A 26878-nucleotide genomic window follows, 5' to 3' on the forward strand; every position below is an offset into this window, starting at 1 on the left:
TCCTGCATACGGAACAGGGAAAGAGGGATGGCCCTCAAAGTCACAGAGGGGCCAAATGACACCGGAGAACAGCCAAAACACCATTCTAAAAACCGGAAAGCGAACTCGTACTACACGAGACATAAAAAAACGCGCTTATAAAGGGCCTAACAGAAAGCGCTAAGGGATGTTAGCGAGACATATAGGAAGAAATAGCACCGACAAAGCAAAGAACAGAGCGTGAAGAAATGAGGCAAAGAGGGATCAGCGGGGAGAGGAAAAAAGAATTAGGGAAGTGAACTCGCCAGCAGGTATTTGGAGATAAAAAGAAAGAAAGAAATGGGGAAGCAGTTGGGTCGAGTAGAGAGGAATGGCCAACGTTCCATGCGTAATCACGTGGCTGTTCAGGAGGGAAAGGGAAGGAATAAAGGAGGTTATCCCCCCGTCTTTTGGCCTGCGCTGTTAATACGGAGAAGGTGAGATCGATTAATCTTCCTCGTGGTCGGACTTGCCCGGTGATTAATTGGCATAGGCTTCGCGCGAACTCAGCCGGCCATATCTTCCACTTTTTGTTGCTTTAGTTTACTGTCTTACTCTTTCCTTTTCATTTCAGCTGTCTTTTTTTTTTTCTTCTTCTCCTGGCTAGGTACGTACGCGTGTGTGTGGAAACGTTTTCATCCGTCTTTGAAAGCGGGAACGTATGAATCGCGATGTTGTAATGATCGTAGTCCCGGGAGATTTTTCGATCGGCAGGGGTGTTTTATTCCGACTTCTCTGCCGTTTCTCGACCGCTCAGATGCCAGGTCGTTCGTCTGTTTCATGACCCGGTTGCTTTCTCTTTAAGGGCGGGTTGGCTCCTTGCTTTCTTTTGGAGACGGTGCTCTCCGGATCGTTTCGTTCGTGTTCTCAAGGTCTGTCGGTCCCTGATTCTTCGATGATAGCAGTTTGTTCGTTCTTTCATTCATATGGCGTACTTAGGCGCTTAGTAAAAAATAATAATAATATGGAGGAACAACGGAAGAAACATCAAAGCATACTTAACATCTCAAATGCACTCACTTTCGCACCAGGCAGAAGAATGGAAAAAAAAAATAGACTGTCTTGGATATCTCCTAAAAGAAGAATACCGAAAGCCTACCCTTCCGCTCCTATCATTTACCTCTCATCGTTTGCCTCTTATCGGCGTTCGTTGCAGTGCTACATACAATTACATAATTGGTTTACCGGAAAGGTAAGGCGCTGTATCTGTCACATTTTCTTCGGCGTGTTTTGATGGTACACGATTGCTCCTGTTGCATGGCGTTCCTTCCCGGGCGTTAAAATAAATTGTTAAATTGGTTCACAGGAAGGGAAAGCCGCAGTAACTGTCACACTTGCTCTGAGGACACCCGAACCGCGCCGTAAGGGAAGGGGGGAAGGTGGGAATAAAAGTGGAAAGAGAGAAAGAGGAGCCGTAGTGGAGGGCTACGGAGTAATTTCGACCACCTGGGGATCTTTAACGTGCGCTGACATCGCACAGCACACGACGCCTCTTCGTTTCGCCTCCATCGAAACGCAGCCGCCGCGGTCGGGTTCGAACCCGGGAACTCCGGCACAGTAGTCGGGCGTCTTACCACTGCACCACCCCGGCGGGGCATGTGTGGGATTGTAGATGGCAGGAACGCTAGACACTGAGAACACAACTCGTGAAATCTCGCGGAATATGACAGAACGCCCGCCAAAGAACGCCACGTAACAGGAGTAGGGGTGGTGGTGTGGCAGTTCCTGGTCCTACGGGGCTGGGACGGTAGGTCAACGCCGCTTGCGGCGGGGGCTAGCCATGCCACCGAATTTTATCTGTAGGCCGTCATTGCTCCTGCCACTGCTTCGGTGGTGGACGACGGCTGTTGGTGCGGATGTTTTTTGAGCGGCTTTAGTTGCGGCGCGTGTCTTTCTCTCCCTCTCCTTTTTCCTTTCTTCTCTACTTTCTCTCTTCTGTCCGCACGAGGCAGCGAAGGTGGCTCAGCTAGCCCCGCCGGGGTGGTGCAGTGGTAAGACGCCCGACTACTGTGCCGGAGTACCCGGGTTCGAACCCGACCGCGGCGGCTGCGTTTCGATGGAGGCGAAACGAAGAGGCGTCCGTGTGCTGTGCGATGTCAGCGCACATTAAAGATCCCCAGGTGGTCGAAATTACTCTGTAGCCCTCCACTACGGCTCCTCTTTCTCTCTTTCCACTTTCACTCCCGCCTTCCTCCCTTCCCTTACGGCGCGGTTGAGGTGTCCATAGAAAACAAGTTAGACAGTTACCGCTCCTTTCCATTCCTGTAAATAAATAAATCAGGCAGCGGAGGTGGCTCAGCTACAGAGCCAGTAGCAGGCCCGTGCATTTTCTTTTCCTTCTTCCTACAGCCACAACAACAACAACAACATGACAGATCTCGCGCACTACTCTTGCGAACGGAATTTCGTTCCATGAGCCTAGAAAGGCTTCCACATTAAAAGGAAAACCGTCACACAGTAAAGACATGTTGTTGTTGCTGGTGGCTGTAGGAAGAAGGAAAAGAAAATTAACGGGCCTGCTACTGGCTCTGTAGCTGAGCCACCTCCGATGCCTCGTGAGGACAGAAGAGCGATTGATTGATTGATTTATAGGAAGGGAAAGGCGCGGTAACTGTCTCATTTGTTTTCTGTGGGCGCCTCAACTGCGCCGTAAGGGAAGTGAGGAAGGTGGGAGTAAAAGTGGAAAGAGAGAAAGGAGCCGTAGTGGAGGGCTACGGAGTAATTTCGACCACCTGGGGATCTTTAACGTGCGCTGACATCGCACGGCCCACGGACGCCTCTTCGTTTCGCCTCTATCGAAACGCAGCCGCCGAAGTCTGGTTCGAACCCGGGTACTCCGGCACAGTAGCAGCATGCTGTGTATGCCGATGACATCACCCTGTGGGGCACGCAAGGTTCCCTTGGAGATATTGAGACCAACCTGCAGCAAGCGGCAACCATAGTGGATCGTTATGCTCGCCGCTGAGGCCTTCAATGCTCCCCTCAAAAATCTGAATTTGTACACATACGCCCCTCACCAAAGTGTACGGCCAAAATTCAGCTCTCTTTAGAAACAGGATAAATTCCTGAACGCACAGAAGTACGGGTACTGGGGCTCTTCATTCATCGACATAGACGGTCAGACACTACCTTGGCGAAACTCCGTAAGGTGGGGGACCAGGTGAGCCGCATGGTCCGCCGGGTTTCTAACAAACGTGGGGGTTGCGATGCAAAGACGCCTTGCGGCTGGCGTATGCATTCGTGACCAGTCGAATCTTGTATTCGACTCCTTACCTGCACTTTCGGAAACAAGACGAGGATGCACGCGAAGTCATCCTGTGCAAAATTTTTATAAGGGCCCTCGATCTCCCCGTGAACACCTCCACCAGCGTCTACTGGGCCTGGGCATGGTGAATACGTTCCGGGAGATCCGAGAAGCTCACTTAACCAACCACTACACACGTCTTTCTAAGACACTGTCGGGTCGCCGCTTCCTTGCCCGGCTACACATCCAACATACCACCCTTATGGAAGATCGTGTACGTCTCCCTTTCGAGTGGAGATGCGCCCTCCACGTACGCCCTCTTCCTAAAAACATGACACGTGAAGACCACAATGGCCGGCGCCTGGCGCGGGCGGAAGCTCTGGCCCGCCATTATGGGTCGAAACCCGGCATTTACTACGTGGACGCCTCCGGCCCCGGTACACGGCCGCAGTGGTCCACCAGTCCAAAACTGTTAACGGGCTCACATTTCGCGCCCATAACATAACCCACGCGGAGGAGGTCGTCATTGCGCTGGCAGCTACCCACACTCATTCCAAAACAGTTATCTCCGACTCGCGAGAGGCCCGTCGGAACGTCGAGCAAGGCTGGGCGCCATACTTAGCCTACCACTACTTCAAAATTGCACCTATACCGGGGACCCCGCTTACCGGAAAATAGTAAGGGCTCCTGCTCATATGGGTCTCGATGGGAATGAGGCAGCCGACGCCGCCGCCCGCGCGCTTTCTTTCCGGGCTTCCCATCTCGATCCCCTAGATCAGGATCTCGAATTCGAACCCGCCTATTCTTTTAAAGACATTGGTCTTTATTATCAATCTTGCCATAGCCTTTACCCTCTATCTAAGACGGAGGAGCGGCTTCTACTTCGTCTTTATGCCAACACTCTGCTGTGCCCGGCAGCACTAAAACATTTTAATCCTTCCTTCACGGGCAGTTGTCGGCACTGTGCGAAGTCTTCGGACATCTACCACATGGTGTGGGCTTGCCCATCCAACCTAGCTATTCCCCCTCACCCCAACCTCACTCGGGAGGACTGGGAGGCGACCCTGCTCGGCTGCTATGATCTGCAGGCCCAAAAGGCCTTGGTCGAGCGCGCCCGGGCAGCGGCCGACGCCACTGGGGTCCCGTACTAGGGACCCCTCCCAGTATCTGTAAGGGCTGGATATTCAAAGATCCGGCTCATGCATGCCTCCACCCCTTTTAAATCAATAAACGTTTGTCACCACCACCACCACCACCACAGTAGTCGGGTGTCTTATCACTGCACCACCCCGGCGGGGCTCAACCAATTTTTCGTTCCCAAGAATCGGTACGCTTTCAGGTACCCACAAAAAAGTGTTAAAGATACTGCGTCTTTCCTCTCCTGTAAGCCAGTTTGGTTATTATTATTATTATTATTATTATTATTATTATTATTATTATTATTATTATTATTATTATTATTATTATTATTATTATTATTATTATTATTATTATTATTAATCAGGTAGGCACACTTTGCTAAACTCTGTGCCGGTCCCTCAATAACAAACGGCCAAGCAGAGTCATGCCAGACCTTTCTATGCGTTTTAGTGTGGGTAAAGAAATTTTTTTTTTGCTTTATCTTGTCAGAAACGAGATGACAATATCATTACGGCTAATTCACTTTTGTTTTGCTGATTTATGAGTGTAGAGTTTCGGCTGTTTATATGGAGGCAATGCTAATAACAGCAGCTAATATCGAATTTTATTCTGTATGCAACAGGGAGTATAAAGAACATTTATCAAGGTGGGGCCAAATGCAACGTAATACGCAGCCATGTGTCGTAAGACTTTGTGCCTCTTGTTCACGCAGCCCCCTTCGTTGCTTTTTCCCTCTGTTCCGCAAACACCTCCATTTCTTAGTTGTTGTAACCACGCGTTCTCTCCGTGTACAATATCAATGTGCTAGAACTTTTTTTTTTTTTATCTTTGCTTCTTGAGCAGCTTTCCGCTCGACGTGTAACTGCTTAACGCGCAGCACCGTGTTTGCCTTTCGTCGCAGCGGCGCCTTTTGAACACTCAGAGCCAGCCTTCTTCGACAGCCGGCTTTCCGATCGGTGCTCTAAGGAGGTGTGTGTCGCCCCGGGGCCCAGTCCATTAGCCTCGGCTTCCGACACCGGCTGCCCGCCGTTTCGCAAACTATACTGCACTGCAACAGAACCCCCCACCCTAGCCTGTGCCGTTATTGTATATCCTATAGAGTTTCGTGTGCCCTCGAACCGCTCGCCCCGCCGCGTCGGTGTACAGTTCTCAAAAAAGCCTTGGAAGAGTTCGCCTCCGGCGGAGACACTGAACTGGCCTCCCCGAGGGCCACTCACGGACTGCCGGCAGCCTGCGTCACTTCTTTGAGCGGAAAGCACTCGGCGCTCCAGTAATGCACAGCGAGCGGCGGTGCTTTGTCGGGACGCAGAACCGCGAAGTTCCCGGAACCAGCCGTGCACGCGCTGTGCGAGACGCGTCTGTTGAACGACCGACTCTGTGGTAGCACGCGCGGTAGTCTGTGCTAACAAACTGAAATTTCAACTTTGACTGGCACGAAGCATCGAGCCTGACTTATATGTGGTTTGGTTTGCGGGCTTTAACGTCCCACAGCGACTCAGGCTATGAGTGTCGCCGTAGTGGAGGGCTCCGGAAATTTGGACCAAATGGAGTTCTTTACCGGGCACTGACATCGCACAGCACACGGGCGCCTTGCTTGTCGCCTCCATCGAAAAGCGACCGCCGCTACCAGAATTCGACCCCGCATCCTTCTCCATAGCAGCCGAGCACCTTAGCCACTGCCACACCCCGGCGTGTTCTTCGCGTATATAAAACTGATTGATTTATAGGAAGGGAAAGGCGCGGTAACTGTCTCACTTGTTCTCTGTGAACTGATTTATTTATAGGAAGGGAAAGGCGAGGTAACTGTCTCAGCCCCGCCGGGGTGGTGCAGTGGTAAGACGCCCGACTACTGTGCCGGAGTACCCGGGTTCGAATCCGACCTCGGCGGCTGCGTTTCGATGGAGGCGAAATGAAGAGGCGTCCGTGTGCTGTGCGATGTCAGCGCACGTTAAAGATCCCCAGGGGGTCGAAATTACTCCATAGCCCTCCATTATGGCTCCTCCTTCTCTTTCCACTTTCACTCCCATCTTCCTCCCTTCCCTTACGGCGTGGTTGCGGTGTCCACAGAAAACAAGTGAGACAGTTACCGTGCCTCTCTCTTCCTATAAATAAATCAGTTTTTTTAACTGTCTCACTTGTTTTCTGTGGAGACCGCAACCACGCCGTTAGGGAAGGGAGGAAGGTGGGAGTGAAAGTGGAAAGAGAGAAAGAGGAGCCATAGTGGAGGGCTACGGAGTAATTTCGACCACCTGGGGATCTTTTAACGTGCGCTGACATCGCACAGCACACGGACGCCTCTTCGTTTCGCCTCCATCGAAACGCAGCCGCCGAGGTCGGGTTCGAACCCGGGAACACCTCAACCGTGCCGTAAGGTAAAGGAGGGAGGTGGGCGTAAAAGTGGAAAGAGAGAAAGGGGAGCCGTAGTGGAGGGCTACGGAGGAATTTCGACCGCATCTTTACCGTGCGCTGACATCGCACAGCACACGGACGCCTCTTCGTTTCGTCTTGGCGTATGTATACACAAGAATGCGCAAGAAGATGTTGTTGTTGTTGAAAACTTTTATTGTCCAACAGAGAAGGACCACACCGCCTGGGCCGCTCTGTCTCACCCCCCTGTAAGGGGGAGGGGACTTAGCGGCCCAGCCGCGCGGGATGGTCGCATTAGGTGCTGGCCGGTTTGGTTTCGCCGGCGGCCTCTGCTGCCAGTTGGACGGCGGTGAGTTGGAGCTCAGGGTCCGAGCTTCGCAATAAGGTTTCCCAGGCTTCCCTACTGCTAATGTTTTGCGCCCTGCCTGGGGAGTAAGCGCACTCCCAAATTATATGGTCGAGGGTTCCTCTCGCCCCACACTTTTTACATTTATCGTCCTCGCAGTCCGATCGGATATGTTTATTTAGTACTGGGTTTGGGTATACTCCAGTCTGCAGGCGTCTCCACGCCATTGCCTGACCTCTATTTAACGCCGTGTTTGGTGGGGAAACGCCTCCGGCATTGCCTGTAGTGTTCTGTAATGTCTTGATACGAAATTACTGGCCCTTCTCTATTATGTTCTACCTGAGCCGAGCCATCCTGTACAGCTCGGAGGTAGAGATCTCGAGCTGCACTGTGGGCCGCCTCGTTACCGCTGACAGATTCGTGCGCCGGGGTCCAGATGATGTTGATCGTCCTATCAATCACTCCTTGTGTTAAAATTTTGGTGGTGAGGGGGTTTACCCTCCCCTTACTGAATTTTTGGATTGCAGTTTTACTGTCGCTAATAATATATCTAGCTTTGGTGCCAACGCAAGCGATCGCTATCGCAGCTTCCTCCGCTATCTCGGTTTCTTTCCCTAGTATGGTAGCCACCGTGATGAGGGTGCCTCCCCCATCTACCGCCGCTGGCGCATCACCTCTGGATGAATGCACTATGTGACATATATAGTATGCACGTATTGAGCATGAAATTCCTTGAGCTGCCGTTCTCAGCATTCTTAAGGGCCAACCACATGGAGCGAACTTTCTCTGCTAACTTCATGCGGCGCAGCGGAACGCCGACGCACCGTCGCCGTGCCGAACCACATGCAGCGAAAAACTGGCGGCGTCGGCAGCGTCGGCGCCCGACTGAGAAAACTCACGACCTGAGTCCGATTCAACAACTCACTTTTCACACTAAATGGCATTTCAAGAGAAACATATAAATAAGCTAGCGTCTCAAATTGCGCCCGACAGCGCTTGTATACTGCCTCCTAGTGTACGTCCGACGCCGTAGCAACAGCGTACTGCAGGCGCGTCTCTCTGAAGCAGGGTTCGAGCCAGTGTTGAGCGGAACGTCGAAAAAGCTCCCGCTTCAGCTGTATCATCAGAGTAGGCAAAATTGCAACGCTTGCAGCACCTTATGGCGGCACCTTACCAAAGCAGTGCCACCCGCTGGCGCGGCGGACGACAGTGCTCCGTCGTGCGCTGCGTTGCTAGGCCTATTTTGTTTCGCACCGATGGTACAGTACTACATGAAACGGCGCTATGAAATTCCTTCGGGCTATAGTAAATGGTCTACTCATAGAACTGCCTAAATCTCAATCCCATTCTGTAACAATAAAAGCAAAATATGATTAACTTCGGCTCCACTTTTTAGCGGAAGCGGCGTGCAAGCGGACCGGAGCAGTCGTGCCGCGACGACGGCAGATGGTTGTGAACAGAACTTTGAAACTTTGCTTGCATCGCAGCTGTCACTTCTATATCAGCCACTCGGTACGGCTCAGCGATCCTCAGGAGGGATTCAGTATTGACATTTCGCTTATTATTTACGGAAACAACAAACTTTAGCACACTTTTCAAAAGTTTTGCGTATTGTTGGCGCTCACGACTCGGAGCTGCAGCCGGCGCGGCGCGGCAGCAAGTGCTGCCATCTCACGGTGGTCGCGCCCAGGTGCGGCTTTCGCCTGGCCGCTGGCGAAAATATCTGGCCCGGCTTGATAGCCTGCGAACGGCCGCCGGGCAGCAGTTCGCAAGGTTTGCCGCGGGAAAATCGCTCCATGTGGGTCGGCCTTTATGCGAACATCGCGAAATCGTGGCAACGCTCGCGCCTCAAGCAGCGGCTGCGTCTTCGAGATGACTCGTTGCCACAGAAAAAAAGTTACCGCTTCTCTCGTAATCAAGAGTAGATTTAAGCATCGTGATCATGAGTCGGAGTATCCCTACATCAGAGCAGGGATCTCTCTCATATCCCTCCAATTAAGTCGGTCTTATAGGACTTTCAGCTGCATCCACTTGACCCCTGCGAACTCCTGAATCTCATCCACCCAATCATATTCTGCCGGTCCCAGCTAAGTTCGTGTTTCCTTGAAGTCCATCTTGCTTTCCCATCACATGTCCTGCCCATATTCATTTCTTCTTCCTAATTTCGACTGGAATAGCCCGCGTCTGTTCGCTGACCCAACTCTGCATGGTTCCTGTCTCTGAATCTACTACTTATCACTACTAATTAACTCTGCTAATTAAGACTGTCATTTATTAACGAGGCAAATTGTCCATACGGTAATGCTACCGCACGCATCAACGTTTAAGGATTCTTTAGTGTTCCATAATTTTTCTTATTTCAAGCAATGTCGGGAAAACTGCAACAAAGCGACCCACACGGTGTCACCCGAACATAGTGGTCAGTCGATTTATAGGATTGATTGATTTGATTGATTGATTTATAGGAAGGGAAAGGCGCGGTAACTGTCTCACTTGTTTTTCTGTGGACTCCTCAACCGCGCCGTAAGGGAAGGGAGGAAGATGGGAGTGAAAGTGGAAAGAGAGAAAGAGGAGCCGTAGCTGAGGGCTACGGAGTAATTTCGACCACCTGGGGATCTTTAACGTGCGCTGACATCGCACAGCACACGGACGCCTCTTCGTTTCGCCTCCATCGAAACGCAGCCGCCGCGGTCGGGTTCGAACCCGGGTATTCCGGCACAGTAGTCGGGCGTCTTACCACTGCACCACCCCGGCGGGGCATTATAGGATTGAGGGATGGGCTTAAAACGCTACGAAGAAAGAGATGCACAAGCGCCGCGTCCCATTGCGTACCTCCTATACCTCTCTTGTTTTTGTTTGTTTGTTTTTTTTTTTTTCTCCTCGTGGTTTGCGATCATTTCGTCACCGCAGTGAACGAATGCAGCCGCGGCGTCTGTTGGCAGCCCAAAAGCGAGTGACCCCGTCACCAGCCTCTCACTTCCACCGGCTGCTCCATATGCATACGCATCGACACGTGGTGTGCATGTGTGCGGTCCTCTTCCTTCGTTTTTTGCCCTTTCCGTTACTTCCCTTGCACTGCGTATGGCGCCGGTTGGACCGCACGCGTTGACTTTTAGTGGGCGCCCCTGTCCGAGATTCCTTAATGGGTAATCAATTGTAATTAGCGCCCTCCGCTCCCTGTTGGGGGCCGCCACTTGGCGGAGCTCGGCGACGTCGTTTACTCCCCTTCCCCGTTTCCTTATTTCGCTGGCACAGGATAGTAGGGAGTCTCGTACAAATAGAAAAAGAAAATAACGCGAAGGAAGAAAGCTGTGAACGCGTAACTACGAAGTAAATGACAGCGGGTTTCGAGAACATGCTGGCTAAAATGGTATTGAGTGAACAAATATAAAGTGCATCTGCGGAGCTTCTTTCTAATGGGCGTGCTCGGGAGGCGTTTTGCTTTAGTCTGGGCGTAGCGCTGAAGATTCACTTAGCGCTGCTCCGCACGCCGCGCAGCTCGTGGCCGCGGTAAACGTTTTTTAACACCGTCTAACCTTTTGCCCCTTAACTGACGCTTGCTGTTCATCGTGACCCCCTTCAGTCTTTTCGCATGAACTGCAGATTATTTGAAGTTAAGTTTGTTTTTAGCCGCATATGCTGTTTACGGCAGGGCCCAACACGGAAGAGTGTCTGCTGTCGGCGCTTAGAAGAAATTCCACGCGCCCCTTCATTAATAACCGAACACCGATCGAACATGCCATGTATTAAGAGAGGTAACTAGTTAAGCAATAAATTATGGCTCTATATGGTCGCAGTCTGAACTTGGATCGAACTTTTTTTTTTTTTTTTTTTTGTGAATTCATTTTCACCGTTTTGTTTATATAGCAGCGAAAAGCCTGTGTGCTTGGTGCTGGCACAACCGCGGTGGTTTCGAATGTATCAAGAAGCCATTCCTGGTCACGTTCCCAAGGCGCAAAGTTCGCTACAGGAAGAACAGTTACTCAATCACAAGTCAGATCTATATGCCTCGCCATCTAGTTCCGGCTACCCCTTCATTTTGTTTCCTGTCTCCGTACTGGCCTGGTTATATTTTCCTTACGCTGTTAACGTCTTCGTTAGCTTGGAAAACCGTCACTTATTGGCTCCCTCCGTATGTCTCGATAATTCCGCCCTCCGCTTTGTTTTATTAGGAATATCATTGCCTTGTATTGAAGTTTTTTGTTTGCTTAGCAGCCTCGCCTTGTTCTCTTCTAATCCATGTGTTCATTTCTTTCGGGTCTGTGAAAGAGCACTGAGCAAGGGCTGAGGGGGAGCCTAAGTTCGCAAGCCGAGCCAACGTTTCGACAAGGAAGGGGACTTGTCTTCCGGGTTTCAAGTTGAATCAGCACCAACTCGCCAAGTCGTCAACCTTACTGAGTTTTTGTGACAGCTGTAATGCCCTCATTCTTGCCACTCCTGTAATTAGCTGCGCCGTTTGTTCATTTAACTAGAAAGGTTTTGTCACCTCTACAAGGTTTCGATCCAAAAACATGCATATAAACAGAGGCGGGCAGGGTATATCTCGGAGATACACTCTAATGGTTAGGTTACGTGCATCTCCAAATTTCAGTTTTCAACTTGATCACTCCCGACTTGTGTTCTCGAGCTGTGTGCTTTCTCGTGACGTATGTCAGCCGTCACCACTTGACCTAACCGTACAATGCGCGTCGCTGCCGAGCGCTCGAACGCATCACAGCAAGCTATTAGAAAGCAGAATTGGGCTGCAGCTGGCACATTTGAGATACTGTTCTTGTGCTCATCTGGCTTGTACGCTTACATATGTTCGTTGGATGCCGTTTCCCTACACAAAACCCTCTGTCCCGCTACTTCTTTACGTACCCCTCCCCCTCGATCTCTCCCCCCCCCTCCCCCCACTTTCCGGTAGTTATTGTAGACTGCAGTTCCTTTAGGAGTCTATTCAGCGTTGCTTTCTTTTCCTGCTCATTGATTTTTCAACCGCACCGTATTGCTTTTCCTCTCTGAGTTCCAAATTGTAAGATCCAATTCTGGCTGGACTTTTGTTTGTGTGGCAATGATAAAGGTAGCTTCATTATTTATGCATCAAGTATACTTAAACTTGGAACGCTTATGTAAATTTCTATCTTGTCTCTGAACTGCATTTTATTGAGACTATCTCGGTCTCTTGATGATTTATTATTAACACATTCGTAATGCAATCCCCGGGTCGCTGAGTAATGAACGATAAAATGCGCGACGTTATATGTCAGCACATTTTCAGACGTCTGCTGTGTGCGAGATTGGTTGTAGCTTTCTTTAGGCGTCCAGTAATTTTTAAAATGAAAGCTACAATTTATCATGCATGTTTACATGGCCAGTCGTTTTTCTGACCTCAGATTTAGGAACTGTTACTCGCTTCAATAGAGAAACTGAGTGCTTTAAGCACTCTTCAAATTCTCAGGAGATATTCGCGACAAACAGAATTATTTTACTTCCGTTGGTCGCGTAATGCTATGGAAATTAGTTGCTGCAACTGCATAAAAAGCAAAAAGATCAACGCTTAAACTTATTACCGTGTATACCTCGGTTATCGCCTCGTGCGATTTTGATTTTGGTCATATAATTGCCGCATTGGAGCCAACTGAATGTGTGATGTTCTGGTGGTTCGTTTTCATGGTGATATCATTATAAGTACAGTAGACTGAGCGCTTATGTCGCAAAGAGGCGGCCGCCTCGTTCAGTATTGTTTCCCCACTGCACGCATGGACAATGACAACCCGGAACTGTGAAGAAAAAAAAAAAAAAGAGAACTATAAAAAGGGGGGGGGGGGGGGGCCGAGTATGAATATGTGAATATGTCATCGTCTGGCTTCTGCGGTGGTAAAGCCGCAGTTCTATTGTAGCCGCGTCAAGTGTAATCCAAAGTCTTCCCTTTGGGCTTTTAGAGCGACCTGCTAATGACAGCACCGGTTTTAAAATTCAGCCTGCATTAACGTTTTCGTACTGCGGCTCGATTATTTAAGTGGACGTTTGCACATTTTCTTTCGGTTTACGACATCCTTCCTCAGGCTAGGCGCTTGTTACGACCACTTGTGCGTTAATTACTGCTAATGAGGTGGTTGTAAAAAAAAAATCTTCGAAATAGGCTGTGCCTAGATTTAAACTGCGCAGGCACCTTATCTATTTTACGGAGAGAAGAAGCGGAATATCGCAAGTGCCCCGCCTGGGTGGCGCAGTGGTTACGGCGCTCGGCTACTGTTCCCAAGGACACGGGATCGAATCCCGGCCTTGGCGGCTGCTTTTCGATGGAGGCGAAAAGCAAGCAACCCGTATGCTGTGCGATGTCAGTGCACGTTAAAGAACCCCAGGTGGTCGAAATTTCCGGAGTCCTCCACTACGGCGTTTCTTATAGCCTGAGTTGCTTTGGGACGTTAAACCCCACTAACCAAACCAAAACCAAACCAAATTCGCAAGTAAAAAAATGGCAAGCTCCGAAAAACGAAGTTATCGATTCTGAGATATGTAAACAGTGAAAGCATCTCACCAATTTGAGGAAATGACAGCCGATAAATCAATTTTCTCTCTAGTTGTAATTCGGACGCGTGTGCAGTTACTGAAAAGGACAATTCCCCCACCTGCCCAGGGCGTCTTCCTTCATTTACTTAATTTTTGGGACACATTTTTCAAAACACGAAGCAAACAGAAATTGATACGCCACACACGCCTGCTGTCCTTAACGAGCCACGATTGCCATCTATTAAGTACGTGGCGCCTGGTCTGTTTACACTCTGCTAGCGGAGTCTAGTTTGATCGGCTATACGTGGGAAATATGTTTCGCTCTCCACGTTGTCCCTATCTCACCGCTCTGCTCTGGCCCCTATAGAAACGCCAGTTGTTCCGCGCAGAACTATGTCAATATTTTAGTGCCGAAAGAACGATCCCGTTTGCGCGTAATTTGGACAAGAATGGAGAACGGGTGGACTAGTCAGACGCTGAGTTGTGGGCTCGGAGGATAGTGCAGGATAGCAACTCCGCTGCTACAGTGGCTGGACCGCTGCTGTCTCAGCAAATGCAGCAAAATGCTTTCCACGTGCGAGGCGTTCCAGTTGGAAACTTTATATCTGAGATGAAGAGCGTAGCACGCTCTCGGCACAATGCAGAGGTGCAGAGCGTTCTTGAACAGCGTAGTGTGCTCTTGGCACCATAGCTGCAGGAACTTCTTGAACACCGTAAGGCGCTTTCAGTGTCAGAGCTGCAAAGCATTCTTGAACAGCGTTGTGCGCGCTTAGCACCGGAACTACAGAGCATCTTTTGCATGACTGTCAGTGCGGTGTTGAAATGAGTTCAGCAATCGTATGTGCATCGCCAACGGGGGGACATTCTCTTGTCGTTCGTTCGCTTGTCTTGACATGCTTGTCGTCTGCTTCCTCCACTCAGTCTGGCTCCGACCGGCAGCCAACGTGGCGACTGCCCGGCGGCCGCCGCGTCGGCTGGCGCTGGTACCTGGCCGTGGGCGCTCTCTCCTGGCTCTGCTACGCCAATGCGCTGGGATGCGGATTCGTGTTCGACGACACGTCGGCCGTGCGCGACAATCGGGACCTGCGGCCATCCACGCCCATCGCCAGGCTTTTCACCAACGACTTTTGGGGAACACCCATTCACAAGGTACGCAACGGGAAGGCTGCCTCTGCCACGTTTCCTTTATTTGCTCGTTCATGATTCGTATGACCAATATCCGCTATTTGACATAAATTACGGTATGTATTCCGCAGCAATTAAGGCACGGCCTTCATTGCCGAGCAGTTGTGGAGCGCCGGGCCGTGGTCGGGCAATGCTGTCGAGGAACCGATAGCTATAATGGTCAATAAACCAACAAATCATCGTTTATATAAATAACCACGAACAGCGAGATACGATTTCGCTTTTGGGAGCAGAGAAAATAGAATTGTGAAAAACAATATAAATTTAGTAGGTACAGAGGCATACAGGGGCAGATGAAGAATCGGAGAAATACACGATTAACTAAGTCATCAGATCCTGGTCACAATTTTAAAGTAAAAAATTTCAGTTCAGTTCAGTTCAGGCGTTCAGTCGTGTCCGACTCTTCGTGACCCTATGGACCATGTCACGCCACGCTTTCCGGTCTCTCACTATCTTCTTAACATCACATAGCTTCATCTGCAATGCCTCGAGAATGCCATCTAACCATCGCGTTCGCTGCCTACCCCTTCTCCGGCGACCCTCAACCTTTCCCAACATCAAATCTTTCTCCAGCGACTCCTCTCTTCTCATCAGATGACCAAAGTAGCTGAGCTTTAACTTTAGAATTTGACCCTCCAATGAGCAGTCAGGGTTTATGGTCGACAATATCGACTGATTTGATCTTCTGGCAGTCCAAGGAACTCTTAAGTCTTCGCCAGCACCACAATTCAAACGCGTCAATTCTTCGGCGGTCAGCCTTTTTCACAGTCCAACTCTCGCATCCATACATCACAACTGGAAAGACCATAGCACGGGTTATACGGATCTTGGTTGGCAGACTAATGTCTCTGCTCTTTACTAGGCGGTCAAGGCTAACCATTGCTCTCTTTCCCAGAAGCAGGCGTCTCCTAATTTCATGGCTGCAGTCTCCTTCAGAGGTAATCTTGGTGCCCAAGAACAGAAAATCTGTCACAGCTTCCACTTCTTGTCCATTGATGCTCCAGGACTTGATAGGGCAAGACGCCATGATCTTCGTCTTTTTAATGTTCAGTTTAAGCCCAAACTTCTCACTCTCTTCTTGTACGCGCATCAGAAGTCTCTTGAGTTCCACTTCACACTCTGCCATTAAAGTGGTATCATCCGCATATCTAAGGTTGTTGATACGTTTTCCAGCAATCTTCACTCCAGCTGAAGACTCGTCCAGACCGGCCTTCCTCATGATGCACTCTGCATATAGGTTAAATAGGCAGGGCGACAGTATGCAGCCTTGCCTCACCCCTTTCTCAATCGGAAACCAATCAGTAAGACCATGCCCAGTTCTGACTGTGGCCTCTTGCCCTTCCTAAAGGTTCCTGAGGAGACAGATGAGGTGAATTGGAACTCCCATCTCTTGGAGAGCTTGCCACAATCTGCTGTGATCTACGCAGTCAAACGCTTTCGCATAATCAATAAAGCAGAAGTAAATGGGTTTCTGGAACTCTCTTGCTTTTTCCATGATCCAGCGAAAAATTAGTAAAAAATTAGTACAAATGTATTTCGCGCATTATTAGTGATCTGTGTTCATATTGCAGTTGTTGCATACCAAACGAGCATAGCATGTGGCCTGGTCTGGTATAATTTTGGGCGGGGTGCGAAATGACGAAAGTTGTTTGACAAACGACAGAGAAGACCAGTCGTCGAAGTGCTCGTTTTACAAATGGAGCATGTCTACAAGGAAAGCGTGCGGGAGAAAATCATCCAGAGGTCCTTGATTTTAGACGTGCGATGCATTGAAAACTGTATGCGGTAACGAAATGCATTTGGTTTTGCGGGTGTAGGGTAACACTGCCAACGGTGTTTAAAGCTTTGTTTGTTCATACACCATGTGTGGAGGATGTTTATGATGGCCCGAAGGAGAGTAAAATCACTAAACGTAGTACTCTCTTTAAAAGCCCAGTGTCAACAGCGTGAAGAACAAAAGAGGAGTAACTTACTGACAACTAATTTTCCGTATTATAGGTTGGTACGTATCAATTTCTCTATCACAAATTATATGGACAGAACTTATTATGGAGATGTTCATTTTGCGAATACACATATGCAATTTTCTTTTCTTTGTTCTGTTATAAGAGTGCGGCTTGGGCTGTCCACGCTCATCGTCCTAAATTAAAAAAAAAAAAAGAAACAGATTTGGATGGCTGGTAGATGTGATATTAGCTTTAGCTTGGCATCAGGTAGGGTTCCGAGATGTACGCTCACTTATCGGGAAAGAGGTGCACACTCCGCACACTGTTTAGTATAGTTAGTAAAAAAAAAAAAAGAGGAAGGTTCTGAGGAGGGTTAAAAAGAGGTATGTGCCATTATGCAACGAAGAAGAAAGAGAAGAAAGAGGTTATGTTCTTCATTTCTTAAAACTGTTGGGGAAATATAAATGAGAGGTTCTCTTCTGTCCCTATAAACTCATTTGATCCGCCCTTCACTGTCTTCGTTTCCCAGACGATACACCGTATAAGCGCAGTGTGGCGCACCTTTTTCTCTCTTCTCTCAGGGAAGCGCCGCTGACTGCCACCCAGCATTGAACAGCCCATGTACAGTGCGACCATGCTGGCCGTAACGTTCGCACCCCGACCAGTGCCTCGCCGTTCGGCATTACGACTGTTCGTGCATCTCGCTAGACGGCATTCGGTGGTTCCCTAGCCATCTGCAGCGCAGAATTTGTCAAGCTTCTCGCTTCTTTTAAGTCTCGTGCCCTGTTTAACAACTCCGGGCTGAAACGCCGGCTGGCGTCCCTTCCGGCCCTATGAGGCCGCACCGCGGAAAGATGATGGCGGCGAGGCGGGGCGCTGTCCGCAGGTCGCCGCTATAGCTTCACCGACTCGGTGCACGCTGACCAACGTTCGACGACCGAAAGCACTGAGAGAGGGCGACGCCACGGTCATCTTTGGCGAAGTAAAACAACCCGTTCAGAGGCAGTTCATTGCTTCCCCAACCCTCGCCAAACCATTACACTCCTTCGATGCTGTTCGCCTTGCCCCGAACGAAACAGGTAAAGAAAAAGAAAAAAAGTAAATACAGAAATGTTGTCACAGTGTCTCGAACGGTAAAGAACCGAAGGCGCGCTTCGTCGTTGGGCGGCGAACTTGTTTGGCTCCTGGACCACGGCTGGAAGTTATCGGAGACCGGGAGTCGTAAACGGGCGGCGACACGGCGCACACTGGGGTGCGCGCGACGCTCATTTTGGGGTCCCTTCGCGTTTGCGCCCCTTTTGCTTGCTTGACGCAGCGCGGCTGCGATGTTTACTATAGTGGGCCGCACAGTGCGGAGATCTTTGTGCTTGCGCTTGCGACTATTCCAGTCAGTATTACTATAGTCCTCCCCTTTCGTCCGTTTCTGGTCGGTCCTCGTCCCGCGTTTCCGTTGTTTCTGCTGGAATTTTAGTTAGTCTCCTTCAGGCACTTGTTTATTATTTCTTCACCTTCCGATTTTTCACTCATTCAGAAGCACGAGCTGACTTTGTATACATTTCCTCCTTCGAGTACAGTTTGCGCACAGTTGGCATTTCCTTCGGGCGCTGCGGTGGCAGCTTGCTTTCCCGTCCGCGGCCGCTAGGCGATTTTCGCGCCGTCCCCTTTTTCGTCTTCTTCTACTCTTGAATGCGAGCCTGGCATGTGCCTCGAGCTTTTGTCTATATTTTTATTCGTCTTATTTCTAGCACTAATTATCTATCCTGCAGCGAGAGCCTGAATTCTTCTATTTTTCCCCCTCACCACTAATTTGTTGATTTCTTCCTCACTAATGTGTTCCGCTCCCTCTTCAAATCCTGGTTAATTGGAGACCTTACCATCCCGCGGTCACTGCATCGCACATTTCCGATTACCTCTACACCCTGCATAAGGCCGGGTTTAGAACACAGTATGAAATCAATTTCATTTTTGATCTCCCCGTTAGTGCTTCTCCATGTCCACTTTCGGTTTTTCCTTTTGCTGAAGAAGGTATTCATGATTCGTAAGCTATTGCGTTCAGCAAACTCTACTAGTAACTCCCCTCTGCTGTTTCTTATTCCAATACCATAGTTGCCCTCTGCGTGGCCTCCAGCTTGCTTTCTACCTACATTTGCATTGAAGTTGCCCATCAGTATAATGGGCTTTTACTTTCCGCATTGCCTATTCTACATCTTCCTAGAAGCTTTCCACTACCTGGTCATCATAACTACATCTAGATGCGTACGTTTGCACAACCTTCAGCTTATACCGCTTATTTAGCTTCATTACTATGCCGGCTACCCTCTCATTAATGCTATAGAATTAATCTATATTACCAGCTATATCCTTATTGATAAGGAAACTTACTTCTAGTTCTCGTCTCTTCGGTAAACCCCTATAACACAGTACATGCCGGCCCGTCAGTAAAGTATATGCCTCCTTTGGCCTTCTCACTTCACTACGCCCTATGATATCCCATTGCATATACCGTCTAGTTCCTCTAAAAGCACTGCTGAACTATTGAGCACTGCACTGCTAAAAAATCACAACACTGCTACAACACTGCTAAAACACAGCACTGCTAAAAAATCATTACTGAGTGCGCGGCAGAAGTAGGTGCTAGAACTGTTAGAGAGGTAGAGAGAATACCGGTAAACTGTCTAGGGAGACGAAATATTTTATTAAGAAGCGTCAAAGTATGAAAGCCTCCAATGCAACCGACCAGATAGAACTGGCAGAGATATCAAAACAAATTAATAGGCGCAAGATGGCCGACATAAGGAAGTGTAACATGGGGAAAATTGAGCATGCTTTAAAGAACGGTAGTAGCCTGAAAGCGGCAAAAATAAAATTAGAAGTAGGCGAAAATCAGATGTATGCGCCGAGGGACATGGCGGACAATGTCATTACTAACATGGACAACATAATCAAGGTAGCCGAGGAGTTCTACACGGACTTCTACAGCAGCCATAGTAGTCAGGGCAAGAATGAAATTGGCTGTAGTGAAGAGCAATCAGACGTCCCACCAGTAACGAAGGACGAGGTTAAGAAAGCATTATAATCTTTGAAAAGACGGTAAGCAGCTGGGGAGGATCAGGTAACTACAGATTTGTTGAAGGACGGGGGGGATATCGTGCTAGAAAAACTGGCCACCCTGTATACTGTCGTGACGCTGGGGCTAGGTCGACCCGGCCTTCACTTGGTAGCGTGCAGAGACTCGGGGTTGAAGTAGGATTGAATCTTCGAAGTTGGTGAAATATGTACAAGCAGGTTTACTGGCACTTTGAGAAAACGTATTTACAAGAATATTTACATGAAAAAGAAGGGTACATCAGCAAAATGACAAGCGTTAAGAGTTCATAGCGAGAAGCGACTGGATGAGCCGTTTACCCAGGGCCCAGAGCGACATTTCGTGCTCTGCAGCGTCCTTAAAACCCCCTATGTCCAGCCCCTCTCTGAAGATGCTGACCAACCAAATCCAGGGCACGCCCCTCAGGTATCGGCATCCAATCGAACACATCACTGCACTGATGGTCTGAAGCACTGACTGGTCCGGCATTCATTCGTTGGGCGTGATCACTTGTTGGCGGGAAAAGCTTGGGAACGGCGAGGAGAGGAGGTACATTTCTATTCTTCAGCAAAGAAACCACAGGCTGGTTCTGACAAGTGGTTTTACTTCTCAGAAACCCGAGTGCACGTGGCGCCGCATCCGCTCCCAGCATTGTCCGTTTTCGACAATTGCAAATCTTTCCTGCATTCCTGGGAAATCACTTAATGGCTGTATGCGTCATGCTCCTTTCTTGTCCTGCACGTCAGCGGACATGTCACTCTGTCGTCTCCTTTGAAAAGTAGACATTCCTCACTGGACGATAGCCCTTCTCGACTGGAAGGGTGAACAAAAGAAAGCACTTCCTGCTATTTCCCGCAGGGGGACGTTTCTTTGTGTTTTTCCAGACGTTCTCTTGACAGGGTCAATTTGGCATTTGCAGGTTGTCCACAAAGCAAAACAGGCTTACAAAACAGGATTCCTGGAAACAGGCTCACTTAGAGCCATTGGACCATCACCACATATTCACAATACTTTTCCATGCCCACAGGCGAACAATAGAGCGCGCAAATGCGGATGCACGGTCGTAACAGCCTCCTCCCCCGCCAGAAGAGTCACGGAGGGCAGCAGTCGCAGCTGCTGCATGAAGAGACGACTTAATGGCCTGCACGTGAACGCTTGAAGCTCGCTGTTGCTTGTCGCGTTGTCTTGATTGTTGTAGGCCAAATTGCTCGAGCTGTCTGAAACTCAACCACATGTCTAAACATGCACTCGGCTCCCGTCTGAAGAGACCAGGTTAAAAGAAAACTGCCATTGTTGTTCGAGAAAAGCCCACTCTCAAGACGTTCAGGACCCACGTATGCCTAGAAAACCAAACGTGCTGCTTTACATAGTCACACATATACAAGCGCACGGAAAAAAAAAAAAAAAAAACCTGATTATCAATTTCGATACATGGTGAGGAACATCTCGGACCGCTTAGAAAGAGCGGCTAAGCGCGTCCGCATTCCCATTTAACTTCCCCTTTTTGTATCTTATTTCAAAATTGTACTGCTGTAAAATCAAGCTCCACCTAAGAAGGCGACTGTTCTTCGATGTCGCAGTTTGCAGCCAAGCCAGGGGACAATGGTCCGTCTCTACGGTGAATTTGGCCCCTCCAAGATAGCACTGCAATTTTTGAATGGCCCATACAATGCAAGCGCACTCTTTCTCTGACGCGCAATAAGCTCTCTCTCTAGAACTCAGTTTTCTGCTCAGGTAGAGCACGGGGTGCTCATTACCGTCGTCATCTCTCTGGCAGAGAACAGCACCTAACCCTCGATCACTGGCATCACACTGGACCGTGAATTCTCGGTCATAGTCTGGAGCTCGCAATACCGGACGGCTAATCAGCACAGCCTTCAGGTTTACGAAGGAGGCTTCCTTTTGTTCGTCCCAGACTACATTTGTCGGTTCTGTCTTGCGGAGAGCGTCGGTCAGAGGGCTGGCCAAAGCTGAATAGTTAGGGATGTAGTGATTGTAGTATCCAGTCAGACCTAGGAATGCTCGAATTTCCGTCTTCGTGCTCGGCCGCGGGTAGTCTGCTACCGCAGAAATCTTAATCTCGCTGGGTTTCCTGAAACCTTGACCTACATTGTGACCCAAGTAGTCCACGGTCGCCCTTGCCAGGCAACATTTCTCGGCCTTTACGGTTAGTCCAGATTGACGCAAAAGGCTCAGTACAGCTCTTAGATGTACCATATGGTCCGCCCATGAGTCGGAAAAAACCGCAATGTCATCTAAATAAGGCACTGCGAATGTTTCACACCCCTTTAAAACCCTATACATGAGTCGGGAAAAACAAAATGGAGCATTTTTGAGCCCGAAACTCATCATTGTTGGCTGGTAGCTGCCCGTCGGAGTGACGAAAGCCGCGTATCTGCTGGCGCGTTCAGTGAGCGGTACTTGCCAGTATCCTCGAGTAAGGTCCAGCGTAGTCACATATGCCGCTCTACTGACCTGTTCTACTCTCTCCTCAATATTCGGAATAGGATACACTTGATCCCTGGTGAGAGAATTTAGCTTTCGGTAGTCTACCACAGGCCTAGGGTCTTTACCTGGAGCTTCTACTAAGATCATAGGCGGAGCATAATCGCTTTCCGAGGGTTTTATTACTCCCAATTCCAGCATGCGAGTTACTTCCCTATCCAGAATTTCTCTTTGCCTTGGAGAAAATCGGTAGCACCTTGATCGCACTGGCACGTCTGAAGTCAGCTCAATATCGTGCTCAGTCAAATCAGTTCTGCCTGGCCTGTCCACGAAGCAGGCCTCAAACTCTGTTATTATCTCGCCCAGATCGGACAGCTGGGATTTCTTTAGTTCTCCTCTCTGCTCCGTCTTTTTGAGAAGCTCCTGAGCGTTGCTTCCTTTTCCGCTGAGACAAATCAAGTTGTCCCCCATCTCCTCGGGAAGGTTTAACGTTAGATTTACCACGGCTTCCCTCTGCACATAAGGCTTCATAAGATTGCAATGATAAATGCGCACTTCTTTACGCCTACCGGGAATTTTCACTGCGTAGTTAGTGTTAGAAAGCTCTGCAACGACTTTAGCAGGTCCTTCCCACTGTACTTCGAGCTTATTCTTGGGATCATTGGCTTGCTCCATAGCTAAGTCCTCTCGGGTTCCACTTAGAAGGCTCGTGAGATTACTAGACACCGGCGGCAAGAGGTTACTCTCTAGAACGTCCTCATTCCGTGTCTTATCAAGCTCACTTTCTAGTTGACTTATCTGAGATGCCTCGCTCTCAAAGTTTTCTGACCCGCTATCTTCCGCATCGACCACTGTTTTAACTGCCGTTTCTTCCGCAGTGGATTTTTCTGGAATGAGCAGTGTAGCTAGTTCTCGCGCCTTTGAACGTGTTAAGGCTGGCACAACTCTGTCTCCGAAAAGGACGCCCCTCTTTCGCAGTAGCATGTCCGATTTGTTGGAGAACAAATACGGATAGCACTTAGGAAGCTTTCCTGAAACGGCAGCCTCGGTTGTTAACTTGCCGAAAGGGCCCTCGATGACCACGTTCGCGATTGGCAAGCACACACTCTGTTCCTCCACTACCTGGCGGATCCACGCACACTGTCCTGTATAGTCGGAAGGCGACACATACACCGGATGGACAACATCCATCGTTGCGGCCGAATCGCGCAGTACCTTGCAAGGCTTCCCGTTGACTACTAGGTCATGCAGGTAGGGTTCCAAAAGCTGCCTATTTTCATCGCAGTCACTGACATACGAGAAAGCAAACTTTTCTTTCCGGCAGTTGACGGCAATGTGACCCTGCTCATTACACCTAAAGCATGTGAGCGGCTTCCTAGCCCCAAGCTTGTTCTTTGTGTTCTGCGCGGTAGTCACTTCCCCACTTATCTCACTGCCGTCCTTTCTAGGGCGTTTGCCTGAAGAAGCCTTCCTTTCTTCGTTTGGAAATCTAGCAAAGTGCCTTTTCTGACGGTTATTCACACTCAACTTGGGATTGCGGGGCCTATACACTGCTGGGTTGCTGAATTGTCGGCGCGAAGCGTACTCCTCAATGAGTTCGGCAGCTTCAGTTGCCGACTTAATTTCGCCTCGGTCCTGTAACCAATTTCTTTCTTTTTCTGGGAGGCAGTTATAAAACTGCTCCAAAAGAATTCGCTCGACTACAGCGTCCCTATCACTGTAGGAATCTGTGCTCTTTAGCCACTCGCCCAAATTTACTCTTAAATTGTACAGGAATTCAGGGTAACTCTCGTCCCTGGACTTAGTAGCGTTCCGAAAACGTTGTCTGAACGCCTCGGCGCTAAGCCTATACTTTCTCAGAAGGCAAGCTTTGACCTTCTCGTAGTTGTCCGCGTCCTCCTTGCTTAGCCGCGCGACAACCTCCGCTGCCTCGCTGGGCAGAACCGTCAATAATCTCTGAGACCAAGTGTCTCGCTGGAAGGACAGTTTTTCGCAGGTTCGCTCAAAGTTAGCCAGATACAGACCGATATCCCCTGATATCACATATGGCTGCATGTACTTTGACATCTTGAAATCTGCCTCCTTGTTGAGACGAGGTACCGCTAGCTGGGGACAATCGCCCGACCTCTTGCTCAACTCTAGTTCTAATTTCCGGAGCTCAATTTCTTGGTCCAGCTTTTTTGCTTCTCTTTCAAGCTTCTCACGTTCGTGCTCCCTTTCCTCTTTTTCCCTCTCAAGTTCACGCTCCCTTTCCTCTTTTTCCCTCTGACGTTCGCGCTCCCTTTCCTCTTTTTCCCTCTGACGTTCGCGCTCCCTTTCCTCTTTTTCCCTCTGACGTTCGCGCTCCCTTTCCTCTTTTTCCCTCTGACGTTCGCGCTCCCTTTCCTCTTTTTCCCTCTCAAGTTCACGCTCACGCCTCTTTTCCTCTTTTTCCCGCTCTTTCTGCTGTCTGAGCTGCTCCTCCTTTTTTTGGGCGATGAGGTTCCATGCTTCACTGAGCTCCTCATCATCGGCTCCCAAATCTGTGATTGCCTTTATAATCAAAGGTTTTCGTGCCAAACCACTTGTATCAATTCCCAATTCCTCACACAATTGCAACAGTTCCGGTTTCTGCAGCTTTTGTAGGTCCATGATCGCTCCGAGTGTCGGCTACTTCCAAAACAACAGTGCAAACTACCAAACCTAAAGGCGTTTCAACACTTTTTACCAGTTCTAAAATCTAACCCTGTTCTAGAACCTGGTCCACATCAGAAGAAAAGCCAAGCACTCACCCACACATGCGATCGATGTTCCGAGCTGCTCTCTTGTTGGCCGATTGTTGCGCCTGCTTGTTGCTTGAGATGCCACCTCCGATCACAAGATGTGGCTTGTAGATTCTGATCCACCTCGAATCACCAGATGTTGTAGCTTGTAGATCCAGATCCCACCTCCAGTCATCAGATGTTGTGGCTTGTAGATTCAGATCCCAACGCTGGTCACCAGTCGTTGTGCTTGTAGATTCAGATCCCACCTCCAGTCATCAGATGTTGTGGCTTGTAGATTCAGATCCCAACGCTGGTCACCAGTTGTCGTGACGCTGGGACTAAGTCGACCCGGCCTTCACTTGGTAGCGTGCAGAGACTCGGGGTTGAAGAAGGACTGAATCTTCGAAGTTGGTAAAATATATACAAGCAGGTTTACTGGCACTTTGAGAAAACTTATTTACATGATTATTTACATGAAGAGAAGGGTATATCAGCAATATGGCAAGCGTTAAGAGTTCATAGCGAGAAGCGACTGGATGAGCCGTTTACCCAGGGCCCAGAGCGACATTTCGTGCTCTGCAGCGTCCTTAAAACCCCCTATGTCCAGCCCCTCTCTGAAGATGCTGACCAACCAAATCCAGGGCACGCCCCTCAGGTATCGGCATCCAATCGAACACATCACTGCACTGATGGTCTGAAGCACTGACTGGTCCGGCATTCATTCGTTGGGCGTGATCACTTGTTGGCGGGAAAAGCTTGGGAACGGCGAGGAGAGGAGGTACATTTCTATTCTTCAGCAAAGAAACCACAGGCTGGTTCTGACAAGTGGTTTTACTTCTCAGAAACCCGAGTGCACGTGGCGCCGCATCCGCTCCCAGCATTGTCCGTTTTCGACAATTGCAAATCTTTCCTGCATTCCTGGGAAATCACTTAATGGCTGTATGCGTCATGCTCCTTTCTTGTCCTGCACGTCAGCGGACATGTCACTCTGTCGTCTCCTTTGAAAAGTAGACATTCCTCACTGGACGATAGCCCTTCTCGACTGGAAGGGTGAACAAAAGAAAGCACTTCCTGCTATTTCCCGCAGGGGGACGTTTCTTTGTGTTTTTCCAGACGTTCTCTTGACAGGGTCAATTTGGCATTTGCAGGTTGTCCACAAAGCAAAACAGGCTTACAAAACAGGATTCCTGGAAACAGGCTCACTTAGAGCCATTGGACCATCACCACATATTCACAATACTTTTCCATGCCCACAGGCGAACAATAGAGCGCGCAAATGCGGATGCACGGTCGTAACAATACGCAATGCCTGAAGACGTCGAAAGTACCGCAATCATGGAACAGTCCGGCTGATGATGATTTCTAGAATTTATCAGATTCCGTTCACGCCTAACAGCTTCTCCATTTCCCACCTTGTCTGGCGCTGTGTCCTCTCACGCTCTGTTTCTGAAGGGGGGGCTGTGTTTACGCTTATACTTTATTTCGGTCTATTCGTGGCCTCCCGGGTTGGCGCACACTTGTGCTACAGCGAACGAAGCTCAAGTACAACCGCGCGACGACAGCACCGCTCTGCTCCCCTGGACAACCAGTCATATGCCAAATAAGTATTCAGTATACATGCACTCGCTGTAGTGATGCTGTGCATTCGACGGCATGCATTCTTTCATCACTCACGCTGGAAAGGTCTAAAACGTCCTGTTCGTGCACATCTTGGTTTTCCCACTTTGCTCGCCCCATTACTGTAGCTAGCTGGCGCACAAATTTACTCCGTGATCATTTACGTGAAGGCTCAAAGCACAATTTTCCAGTGGGCTGTAATGCCTAGTTTTGTTAGTGCAGCCTCCAAGATAACCAGCTTTTCCC

General features: G+C 49.3%; 1 protein-coding gene across 3 annotated transcripts in view; it reads left to right on the top strand.

The window, feature by feature from the left end:
• Tmtc3 (Transmembrane O-mannosyltransferase targeting cadherins 3) overlaps positions 1-26878 on the top strand; it is a 329866-nt gene that overhangs the window by 197350 nt on the left and 105638 nt on the right. For all 3 annotated transcript variants that reach the window (XM_084602460.1, XM_084602461.1, XM_084602462.1), the window contains one exon: positions 14532-14759. In XM_084602460.1, the coding sequence (XP_084458586.1) occupies positions 14532-14759 (228 nt within the window). The remainder of the gene's footprint in view (positions 1-14531; positions 14760-26878) is intronic.

Source organism: Amblyomma maculatum, chromosome 4 (genome assembly GCF_055883805.1).
Source record: "Amblyomma maculatum isolate TAMU_Amacu chromosome 4, ASM5588380v1, whole genome shotgun sequence".
Lineage (NCBI taxonomy): Eukaryota > Metazoa > Arthropoda > Arachnida > Ixodida > Ixodidae > Amblyomma > Amblyomma maculatum.